This window comes from Phascolarctos cinereus, unplaced genomic scaffold (assembly GCF_003287225.1).
Source record: "Phascolarctos cinereus isolate Bilbo 61053 unplaced genomic scaffold, phaCin_HiC Scaffold_4;HRSCAF=312, whole genome shotgun sequence".
In the NCBI taxonomy this organism is placed as follows: domain Eukaryota; kingdom Metazoa; phylum Chordata; class Mammalia; order Diprotodontia; family Phascolarctidae; genus Phascolarctos; species Phascolarctos cinereus.
Window position 1 is genome coordinate 66,628,304 of NW_027555847.1, and position 12,339 is coordinate 66,640,642.

The following is a 12,339-nucleotide window of genomic DNA, read 5'->3' on the forward strand; positions in this document are numbered from 1 at the left end:
AAGGAAGGCTTCAACCTCAGAGCCCCGAGCCCTTCATTTCACAAATGCAAATGCAAGGGTCTAGAGAGAGGAAAGTTAAAGAAATCCACACTGAGCAGATTCTTTCCAGGAAAGTAGAGTGGTCAACAAGATCGTACAGGATCCTAAAAAGAGAGAGGTGAACGTGGGGAAAAGGAAGAAAAGAGGCTTCTGTAACGACTGTAGAGAAGAGAAACTTTATGGAATTCACAGTATTTCCTTTTGCCAGTGGGTGTGGCTGAGTACTTTCTCCGTCACCCCCGAAACTGGTAAGGAGTGAACGGTTGACATCAAAGGGCAATCTCTCACCCCCGAGAGGGGCGAAAGGGGCGGGTCTGAGCGTGGGATTAGCAGCAGCAGGAAGGAAGGCCTCAGCACCTGACAGGATGGGGCAGAGAGGGGCCGGACTTGTCTGGGCCGGACTGGAGGTGGACACAGAGACCAAGGACCCTCCGCTCCAGACCCACATGTGGGTTGGACACACAAGCTCCAGTGGAGAGGCTCATTCTCTGTCTTACGCCTGCACTTGGGACACACACACACACACACACACACACACACACACGCACACTCCCACACCGAGTACACACGCACGCACGCAGTGACACACAACGCGAGCGCGCGCGCACACAGTGACACCCTCACCCTCACACGCCCACACGCCCACACGAGAGGTGGCGTGCACCACATCTCCGACGCCCGCCAGCTCGCAGCGCGTTGTGCTCCCCGCCTCCATTGCCATGGCAGAGGGTGCCTACCTAGGATGGGACTTCAGCACCCAGCAGGTACCCGCCTGGGCGGCGCCCCCAGGGCTGGGCTAGCAACCGCAGCCTCTCCTCCCGAGCTCAGGGCCACGTTTCTTTCTTTCTTATCCCCCTTTCGGTTTCCGGGCACGCACTCTTCCCTCCACCGTGCCTCACTTCGAGGTGCACTCCGTCTTCCCTATCCTCTATTCCTTGTCCCTGGAATCTTCCTTCACTCCTGGACCCTCCCCATTGGCGTAGGCTTTCCTCCTCTTCCTCCCAGGATCGCTTCCCGCTAATGTAGTCTGGTCCTAGGAGCTGTCACCCTGGCTTCTCCCTCCCCACTTCCTCAGGGTAGCTGGAGTGATGGGGATCGAGACGATCTAACGCTGAAAAGCGGGGAGACAGCGCCGCAGCCCTCCCGCGGCCTTAGCTCTCTACCAATGCAGCTGCATCTTTCCTTCCTCTCTTCAGTGATTGCTTTCATTCCTGGCTTCCCCCCGGCAGACCTGACTTCGGGGCCTGGACTCAGAGTACAAAGGGCACGGCCACATTAGCATCATAACGGCAAGGCTTTGTTGCTGTCTGGTATTCAGTCAATCATCGAATATATATTAAGTATCATCTATGTGCCAGAGGGGTGCTAGGCGCTGGACGTGCAAAAGCAAAAATGAACCAGCCCCTGCCCTCAACAAGTTTGCGTTACATCTGGGGAGAAAACATGAGCACATACGTATATAAAATAAATACGAAGTAATAGGGGTGCACCAGCAACTGGAGGTATCATGAAAGGCTTCACTTATGTGGCACTTGAGATGAATTTCAAAGGAGGTGACTCTGTGTCATACCAGAACCAGACCTTAATTTTCCAGAAAGACGTTTCCTAGGATGTCCCTCCCAATATTAACATTTCTATAGATTACTATTTGGTGAAAACCCTACCTCTTGATAAAAATATTAATATAGTTTTGTTTGGTAAATAAAAAAAATAACCAAACTCAAACGAAATACTTTTGTTTTGCTTTGCTTTGGCATTTTATCTTTTATTTCATGATTACTATAAAAATGTCAGTAGAGATGGTTTGGGCCCCCAAGAGAATTCCAACAGGAGAAGAAACTGTCCTCTAGTTTTCTCTTTCTAGCCAGGGGTTCTTAACCTTTTTTTAAGTCGTGGTCCACTTTGACTTTCTGGTGAAGTCTATGGATCCTTTTCCAAAATAATATTTTTAAAAGCATAAAATAAAACAAACAAGACTGCAAAGGAAGCGTTATAGGAAATATCATTTGCTATAGTTCACCATAAAGATGTAATTTTTAGATCCATAGACCGCTCAGATGCAGACCCCTGCTCTAAGCAGACCTTACACTTAGAAGATGATGAATACATTTGTCTTTGACAGACTTGGGCCAAAATGCAGAGTATTGATTCTTTTTTTCCATATCAGGCCTCAGTTTCTCCATCTGTAGGATGAAGAGTTTGGACCAAATATAGCACTTGTGATGTGTAGATGTATATTCTTATGACATTAAAAAAAAATGAGAGATTTGGACTAGGTGACCATTGAGGCCCCTTCCAACTCTAGATCCTGGGCTCAGTAACTGTATTTTGTTTTCCTCAAACTCAGCCTTTCATCCCTCTGAGAGGTACTGTTGCTCTGGTTTAACAAGTTTTGTAACTCAGCTTTCTTCCAATCTGCTGATAGTTAGAATGTGTGAGCCACTGATACTTTATTCTTGCCTCTGGCTAACTCTCCGAGCTCCAGGCTCCTTTGGGAGTACCCCTGAGGAAAGGGCCAACTAATCTGAAAAGGCTGCATTTTGGTTTTTAGACTCCACTGCCCATTCTCAGTAATAACATCAGTTAATTTGACAAATAATGATTTTTTCCAGCTGTCAATGAATAAGCAAAATTCAAGGTAAACAGAAAATGGAAAGAGGCATGGCGAGTGTAGGTAGTTTGAGAAATAGCATTAGATTTTCCTCACGCCTAAGTTACTGTGTTCATATTACTGCATATATCTATTACGGCATATTTATGTGTGTATAGATAATATATGTGTATTTGTGCATATGTGTATATGTGTATGTACACACACACACACACACACACACACACACTCAGCTATATACCTGTTGCTTTGGCCCAAAAGAAAATAGACTCTGCAAAAGCAGTTGCTGTTTTTCATTTTTGTCTTTGCATTCCTAGCATCTAGCACAGTTCTGGGACATAAGAGGCCCTTAATAAGCACTTGTTGAGTTGAATTGGTGGTCAAGACCTGTGTGTGTTATTGTTGTTATTTGTCACATGTTCTCGAAGAGAACCATGACATCAGGCAGGTGATACCATGACTTGCAAGTGAATTGGATTTCAGTGAAGGAGGGCTGTGCAAAGTCACCAGCCTTACTTTCTCCTCTGGAGCCATCTGGGTCCAGGGGCCAGATATAGATCAGGATGACTGGAGATGGCCCTATACAGCATTGGAAATTCTTGGTATGGAAATTCCTTTCTCTTTCCCTCCTGACACAGATAAGCAACTCTTCCATAGCTTAATATAAGTATGATTGACTAGGGCAGTGGTTCTCGAACTTTTGGGTCACAGGACCCTTTAATGCTCTTATAACTTGTTGAAGACTCCCCCAAAGAGCTTTTGTTTATGTGGGTTTTATCTTTAGATGTTTTTTGTGTTAGAAATTAAATATCTTAGTATTATTATGAAAATTGATTTGACCTCAGAGATTCCCTGAAAGGGTCTCCTGGACCCTTGGGGGTCCTTGGACCACACTTTAAGAAACTTTGGATTGGGTACCACAGTCACATGGCTAGTAAGTATCTGAGGCAAGATTTGAACCTAGGTCTTCCTAACTACAGGTGTGGCTCTGTATTCACTTTTCCAGTGAGTTTGTTACATATTGGGGTAATAATTAACATCATTTAAAAATATTTATTCCCTCCCCAATTATATGTAAAAACAATTTTTAACATTCTTTTAAAATTTTTTTTGAGTTCCAAATTCTTTCCTTTCCTCCCTTCCTTTCCCCCTTCTTGAGATGGCAAGTAATCTAATATAGGTTATGCATGTACAAAATGATTAACATTATCCAAAAAAAAGTATTTCAATAATAAAGTGATTTATACTTAGAGACAAGTGAATCTTTATTACTGCAATTACAGGAGAGGGTGACTGAAATTTAGGCTTACAATTTTCTCCCCACAGAATGTTTCATGTAGAGGTTTTTATATTGTATGCAAAGGAACAAAATGTTTTTCACTCAAGACAATTTAGAGACGATAGAAAAAAAAAACTATACACAGAGTATTAGCAGAGGAAAGGAACATCAAAGAAAGTGCTACTGTCCAATTTTCCTGAATTATTTACATTCTTGTTATCAGCAAGGCCTGGCATTGTTAGGACAAAGATCTCCCCAAGATTAAATTAAGGTTGTGGATTCCTGGGGTCACCTGCTGCCTCCTCAAGGTAAAGCTTATTACTCAATTAAGATTTAGAGCTTTTCCCTCTCCTTATCTGCAGGAGCAGAACTAGTAATGCAAGAGCACAAAAACTGCATTGTTTGAGATGTGAATGGATTTTAATTGGTATTGGTGAAGAGAATACTTACAGATCCATCAAAGTATTAAAGTAAATGGATCTGAAATTGATATATTGGCCCTTCCATTGACAAACTTCTGAATTTAGAGGAGACTACCAGGTTGTAGGGAGGAGAGCACTTTGTAAATCTTGAGAGTTATTATTATTATTGTTTTTAAAAGAGCTGTGATTTCAGCAATAAGGAGAATCCCAACCATGGAAGTTCCTTCCACCAAGAGAGATTAGTTGTTTGTCAGTTGTTTCTGACTCTTCATGACCCCATTTGGGGTTTTCTTGGCAAGGATGCTGGAATGGTTTGCCATTTCCTTCTCCAGCTCATTTTACAGATGAGGAAACTGAGGCAAAAGAAGTGACTTGCCTAGCGTCACACAGCTAGTAAGTGTCTCAGGCCAGATTTGAACTTAGGAAGATGAGTCTTCCTGACTACAGCCCCAGCACTCTATCTACTGTGCTGCCAAGCTTCCCTTATCCCCTGCCTATGCCTTAGTAAATATTGCTAGCGAGTTGCCTGGCTTCTGACTAAGGTCCCTTTGACAGGAGTCAGGACAGTATAGCCGAAAGAGCTCTGGCTTTGCAATCAGAGGACCTGAGTTCAAATCCTAGCTCTGCCATGTGGGACATGTATGACCTGGGGCTAGTCACTTAATCTCTGTAAGCCTCAGATCCTCATCTGTAAAATTAGATAGCATTCTAAGGCCCCTTCTGACTCTAAATCTATGTTGGTAAATCCAGAGTTCCATCTATTATATAACACTATCAGAAAATCAACTTGGCATACTGCAGATAGCTGTTTTCAAGTCCCACTTTTTTTTTTAAAGGCAATTAGGGTTAAGTGACTTGCCCAGAGTCACATAGGTAGCAAGTGTCAAGTGTTTGGTCTGAGGCTGGATTTGAACTTAGGTCTTCCTAAGTTCAGGGCCAGTGCTTTATACGCTGCGCCACCTCGCTGCCCCGCAAGTCCTACTTCTGACGTATACTAGCTGGAAAGAACTGGGCTTAAAACTTGCTCCTGACACTTCAAAGTGTGCTTGACTCATCCCTCTTCAGCCTGCAAAATCTATGAGGAGAAGGACCATTTCTTTGTCCTTTATCCTGTCTAGCATGGTGTCCTCAGCATGGAGATTTGGATCCAGCTGGTTAGGAGTTTCTGCTCATGAGAATGGGGTAGGCCTGCCTTAGGTGCACCATCTAGGAAAATGAATAGCACATACATAGGGAATATTTAGCCTACTTGAGAGTGAAGGCCAAAAAATTATTTTCAGGTTAACTTTAGCAGCATTATTTGCGTTCAAAAAATAAACGTGCTAAATCCAAGTGTTTCTTACTAATTTCTTAAAGCACAAAGATTTCTTGAGTCATGTCATCATGATACAGCCAGTTATTAGTGTATTGTGTGGTTTGTTCTTTGTTCTCAAAGAGGACCAGGACATCGGAAAGATAATGCCATGACTTGGAAGTGAATTAGATGTAAGTGAAGGAGGGCTGTGCAAAGTTACCAGCCTGGCTTTCTCCTCCAGGGCCCTCTGGGTCTACTGGTCAAATATGGATCAGAACAACTGGAGATGGCCCCAGGATGCAATGAGGTCCTTGGCCTTTTCAAGCTAAGGTCTTTAACAGGCCTCAGTTTGACTGAGTCAATGCCCATCTAGTGATTGAGGGTGTTTTGAGAAGTGAGCCAAGGGATGGCCCCTTTAATTAACAAACAAACAAACAAAAAAATCAAACAGGGAGGGGAAGACCCTCAGGGTTTCTGGCTAAAAGAGAAACTATTTACATTTATTCTGAGCCATCAGGGCCCAAACAATAACCATTAAGTGGTGCATGAGTAGAGACCTATAGTTGGACAATCAATGAGAGCCAGAGTGAATTGGGTTTAAGGCATGGTCTTTAAGAATGAAATCTCGCCAGAAAACCCCAAGGTATCTAGGTAGGTTTCAGCCTTCAAAATTTATCTTCCTTTGGGCAGAGCACCCTCGGGCAAGGGCATGATACCACATATGGAGAGATGAGAGGAGAGGAGAGAAAATAGGAGGAGAAGAGAGGAGAGGAAAGGAGCTGAGTTGCCCAACTGGAACTGGCCAGCTGGGTCCCTGGTGGGGCAGCTTGGACTGCTCACAGGTTGTGGTTTGTCCGTTCTCGAAGAGGGCCATGACTTGCAAGTGAGTTAGATTTGAGTGAGGGAGGGCTGTGCAAAGTCACCAGCCTCACTTTCTCTTCCAGAGCCCTCTGGGTCCAGTGGCCAGATATAGATCAGGACAACTGGAGATAGCCCAGTAATAGTGTACACTTAAAGTAACAACACTTTAAAAATTTCAGACTTTTCATACTAATAGAAGGTAACATTTATATAGGTCTTTAAAGTCAGCAAAATGTTTTCTATATATCTATATGTTATCTCATTTGAACTTTACCACAGTCCTATGAATTAGGTGCTATTATTACTCCCCCCCTTTTACAGATGAGAAAACCGAGGATGAGATAGATAAGTGATTGTTCATGATCACACTACTAACAAAGTATTTAAGGTAGGATTTGAACTCAGGTCTTCCTGACTTCAGCTCCATCACTGCACCTAAGTCTGTTTGACTCTCCAGTCCTACTAACTCTGTATTAGTAGTTTCAGGTTAGGAGGAAAGGGGAATATTCTGAGCAGCTCACAAGCAGGCCAGAACCTGAGGACAGCATGATGGTAAGCAAAGGGTCCTGAACTCAGTTACTCTTGCCCTTTGAACCTGCCTGTTTTTCATATCTTTCAGTTAATGACCTATGACTCTATCCCCGGAACTGGATTTAGCTTGAAACTTTCTCAGTGTTATTTGCTGATTTGTGAAACGACTTTTTGCTTACTCATTTATATGGCAGAAGCAGACTTTCTATGCAGCCATGCTATGATGCTTGCAAGTATTACCACTTTTGTTTTACAAATGAGGAAACTGAGGCCCAGAGAGGGGACATGATCTCAGGTAGAATCAGAGCTTCAATGCGTATTCCCACATCTCGATGCTCTCGACCACATCATACCACCATCTAAGATACAAAGGCATGCCTCTTTCTCCCAAGAATACTGTTTGATCTCTAGTGTTTTCTTGTCCTGGAGCTCCATTTTAAAGTCTCTTTTCTCTGTCCCTCTGGCACTGTCCACCTACTCTCCAGCCCACCAATTCCCCTCATGTTCCTTCAGGCTAATCCCAGGGAGGGCCAGGAAGGTACTAGATTCTCTGCTAAATCAAAGGTATGAGATTTTACAGCACTGAGCTTTGCCTCTGTGTAAGGAGAGTTTCTCAAATCTCACTTACCTAGTGTTAGCAATAGCGGAGATGGGTATAAAGGCCCCCTGTGTGATGGAGCATTGCCTGGGGCTATATGTCAAAACAAGAAAGTAATGATAAAATATGAAAAGACACATTTCAGAAATAGAGGTGTGTGCAACTAGTGATGGCCATGAAGTGTATATAGTTGGTGGTTTGTATGTAGTGGTACATGCAAAATATATGGGGTTTTCACGTAGGGGCACTAGGAAACAAGTTGGTGTATGCATGTGGAGAGATGTAGAGGATTTCTGTGTAGGGACATATGCTTGTGTCAGATGTAGGAGGATGTTAGTGTGAATGGCTTATGAATAATTCTGCCCTGGGCTCGAGGTTACTGACCATTTCAGCTTTCCATTTCAGCTGATCCTGGAGACCTTGCCCTTGGCCCCCAGGTTTTTTTCCCCCTTGACTAATTTCTTTCCCCTCTTCTTTCTCTTTTCCCTGATTTTTCAATTAACAAAGATTTATTTTCTCTCCCTCCAACTTTCCCTATAAACAAAGGAAAAAAATGTATATTCAAGCAAACAAGTCCCTGCATTGGCTGTGTTCTTGGCTAGTTTCTAAGCCTTCCTTGTTTCTAATCCCCAATTTAAGGAATCACTTCTGGGTGGCTGAACTCACTTGGGTTCCTTATAACTACTCTTGATTCCAGCACACTCGTCCTTTCTTCTTTTCTTGAAGCCACCACATCTTGGTACTTGGTTCTGGTGTACCCTTGTTTTCTTTTCTTCCCCTTCTTCCTGTTAGGTCCCCATCACCCCTAAATCCATGATACTTTGCTTCATGATCTTGTTTTGATTCCCCCAAACATAAGCTTCAGGGCCATGCTTTTCTGGCTTAATAAGGTTTTCTGCCCAGTGTTTCTCCAGAAATTCCAAAACACAAATATAGTTTCCAGAATTTATCCATAAGAAAATAGAGTAATATGCTGAATTATTGTGGTAGAGGGAAAAGGGCTTTCTCAGAGTTAGCAAAATCCAATTTCATGTCCTGTCTCTGAAACAAACTGGCTGGGATTTCCAAATTTTCCAAAACCGCAAGCTTGGATACTTCCCCAAGGTTCCCCAGCTCTGATTGGTGAACTTCTGTCTTAACTGGACAGCTAGGTATCACAAGGGTAAGGTTCTGGACCTGGAATCAGGAAGACCTAAGGTAAATTCTGCCTCAAATACTTACTAGCTGTGTGACCCTAGGCAATTGGCTGCCTTAGTTTCCTCATCTGTAAAATGAAGATGATAGCACTTACCTCCCAGGGTTGTTGGGAGGATAAAATATGTTTACAGAGGACTTTGCAAGCCTTAAAATACTATACAAATGCTAGCTATTATTCTTATATTGTCTGGAATCAGACCTCCATGACACTTCCCAGTTGTTTCCACACCATGTGGAAGCCTCCATAACTTCTTTTCTCTCTGTCTCTCTCTGTTGCTGTTTCTCTGTCTCTGTCTCCCTATGTCTGTCTCTCTGTCTCCCTCCCTCTCTCTCGTTCTCTCTGTCTCTCTCTGTCTTTTCCCTTCCCCTCATTCCCACCCCAAGCAATTTTCCAATACTGTAAGTCACAGGGACAAATCCTTGTCAAGGGCCCTAGCAACTCTCATCCACTCTAGAGCAGGCTCATTTATTGGTTTACTAGTCCAAGCTCACACTCAGCCAGTCAGGAATCCTCTTGATGGTTGGTGGGCTTTTGTTGATACAAAGACATTCCTTTGTAGCAGCAGAATGGAAATGCTGCACTGCTCAGGGCCGTTGGGCACCACCTTGAAATTGTTTCTGTTTTGGCCAGAAACCCTGAGGGTCTTCACCTCCTAGATCTACATATATACATTTTTTAAAAAGGCCATTTTTTGCCTCCTTTCTTATTAAGCCTTAGTCACTAAGTGGGCATTGCATCAGTCAGACCTGTTAAAGACCTTAGCTTGAAAAGGCCAAGGTCCCCTACTGCATCCTGGGCCATGTCCAGTTGTCCTGATCCAAATCTGGTCACTGGACCCAGATGGCTCTGGAGGAGAAAGTGAGGCTGGTGACCTTGCACAGTCCTCCCTCACTTAAATCCAATTCACTTCGATGTCATGGCATCACCTCTCTGATGTCCTGGTCACCTTTGAGAACAAAGGACAAACAGCAGAGGATTGGATCAGGGGAGAAGAGTAGGAAGCTGGTTTGGGAAAAGACTGAGAATCTTGCTTGACTTGGCAGTGGTGCCATCCTGAATCTCCCTGAAGCTAGGAGCCTGAATAGATTGAAGTAAGCACCTTGCTTAGACAGGGTTGAGGCAGTGATGACTCTCAAACTGTGGGAGTAAGCCAAAGGCATAAGAATTGATGGTCCTGGCACCCTGACATTTCAGTGACAACTAGGCATGCCCTTTATTGAGACCTTTACGGCTTATTCTGACTTAGTTTTTCCCTTTTGTTTTTATTTTAAAGTCTATTCGCCTTATAACTGCTGTCAGAAAAACATTTATAAAACTGAAAAAAAAAGGGAGGGCTATGTGCTTGTTTCAGAGACAGCAGGGGAGTGGGTAAGTTGAGAAATTATTCCTCTTTCTGTAGGGAATTGGTGGGTGGGTGTGAAATCTCAGGTGGAAGATAATCTGGGGAGGCCAAGGAAGAAAGGAGGCGGGCCAAAGCCTTGGGGTACAAGGGTTAGAAGGAAGAAGAAGAGGGCTGGGAGCCAGGCCTGAGAAGCTTTAGGGAGATTTAAAACCAATGGGACCCACACAGCTGTGAAAAAATGTGGAACTGAGCCTGCAGATTTATAGAATAATAAAATGTGAGAAGGGGAAAAGGATCAATGAAACAGCCCTCTCATTTTACAGATGAGGAAGTACAGGCCCAGAAATGTGAATGACTTGTTCAGGATCACACAGATAGCAGCAGAACTGAGACTAGAACCTAGGTGTCCTGATCCTTGGCCTAGTGTTTAGAAAGGTGTGGGCACCAGCAGAAAATGGAGTATGTTGCCTTAGCAATGTTGTATATTGATGATATTTTGTTCTTTGAGGAGGGACTGTGTTTGGGGACCTGGAAAATTGAGACAGGCAGTCTATAAGTATTTATTAAGTGCCTACTGTGTGTCAGCCATTGTGCTAAGTTCTGGGGATACAAAGAAAGGGAAAAGACAGTTCCTGATTTCAAGGAGCCTACAATCTAATGGGCAACACAACATGAAAACATGTATGAACAGATGGGATAACTATAAGATATGGGCCTTAAGGGGAAACAGGAAAGGCTTCTCAGTAGAAGGTGAAATTTTAGCAGAAGTAAAAAGGTGTTCCATTGTTTCTGGCTTTTTGGGGGGGTTTCTTGGCAAAGATGCTGGAGTGGTTTGCCATTTCTTTCTCCAGCTCATTTTACAGGTGAGGAAACTGAGGCAAACAGGGTAAAGTGACTTACTCAAGGTCACACAGCTAATAAGTGTCTGAAGCCAGATTTGAACCGAGGAAGATGAGTCTTCCTGACTCCAGGCCCAGTGCTCTACCCCCTGTGCCACCTAGTTGTCAGAGGTAAAAATGCTCATTCTTGTCTGGATAATTCAATAATGGCTCCATGGATCCACAGGGACACTGTGAAGATTAAGCAAGATGATGGCTGTGAAGCACTTTGCAACCGTAAATTGCTACACTGGTGTAGACTGGTACTCCAGAGAAAGAACTGGGCAACAAGCCTATTGCGTGTGCGCGGCCGGTTTGTCTTTAAGAGACAAGAGCTCTCATAGACAACTATTTTAATACTTATTTGACCTGACTCAAGATTTTTTTTTCTTTCAAATTTTATTTCAGGTGAAGGTAATTGCTGTTGATGAAAAACTGAATGTCACCTATGAGGAGAGCATTAACTTTGATAAAGAGCTTCCAGAATATGGGTATGTTTAAAACAGTGTATAATGTAAACCTCAAAGCTCTCCATTCCCTAGAGTATGTTGCGTGCAATGTAGCAGCCCTAACTAATTTATGCTTAGCCTGGAGGTCTGAAGGAGTATCAGTTTTAAGGACTTTGCTTATTTAGAGATAAATAGAGAGAAGAACGAGTTGCAGGAAAGGCCCCTTCCAACTCTAAATCCTATTAACATCCTTTGACCTCAGTTTCCTCTGGTGCAGAGCAAAGGCTGGATTTGGAATCAGAGAACCTGGTTTCATATCCCGTCTCAGCCACTTACTACCTGTGTGGAATTGAGTGATACCCCGAACCTCTCTGGGCCTCAGTTTCCTCATCTGTAAAATGAGGGGGCTAGGCCAGATAGTTTATGAGGTTTCTAGTTTTAGATATATCATATCATATGATATCATATCGTATCACATATCCTATATCTAGTCTGGCTGGTGAGTTTCCCTGAGGAGATATATAAGAAGAACAATAGAGAAGGAGAAGGGCCAGGGTAATATTTCCAGTAACCTAGTTAAAAACCCTCCCTTGACTGTGGACACACTTAACACCTCAGAAAAGGATAAACAGGTCAGACAAAAACCTGGGTGAAGACAGAGAGCCATCTCTTTGGGGGAAGCTCTCTATGTTGCTCACAAAGGGTCTCTGTAGATGAAGACTAGCTCTACCGATTGACATAAGAGGCAGTTTCTTTATTTTACCTCTATTCCTATTGACCTACCTGCCAAAGGCAAGCTTCCCCAAGCAAACTAGGTCTGTTGCCATACATGACTAC

The 12,339-nt window shown here is 43.4% G+C and overlaps 1 protein-coding gene across 9 annotated transcripts in view; it reads left to right on the forward strand.

The window, feature by feature from the left end:
- The first annotated feature begins 259 nt into the window (after positions 1 to 259).
- The window catches only part of XYLB (xylulokinase), a 225,140-nt gene continuing 213,060 nt past the window's right edge, over positions 260 to 12,339 (forward strand). The window contains exons 1-2 of one of the 9 annotated variants that reach the window (XM_078152255.1): positions 260 to 803; positions 11,462 to 11,544. In XM_078152255.1, coding sequence (XP_078008381.1) covers positions 759 to 803; positions 11,462 to 11,544 — 128 coding nt within the window. In that variant the 5' untranslated portion in view covers positions 260 to 758. The remainder of the gene's footprint in view (positions 804 to 11,461; positions 11,545 to 12,339) is intronic. The other 8 variants (XM_078152254.1, XM_078152252.1, XR_013485845.1 and 5 more) reach the window with 8 other exon arrangements.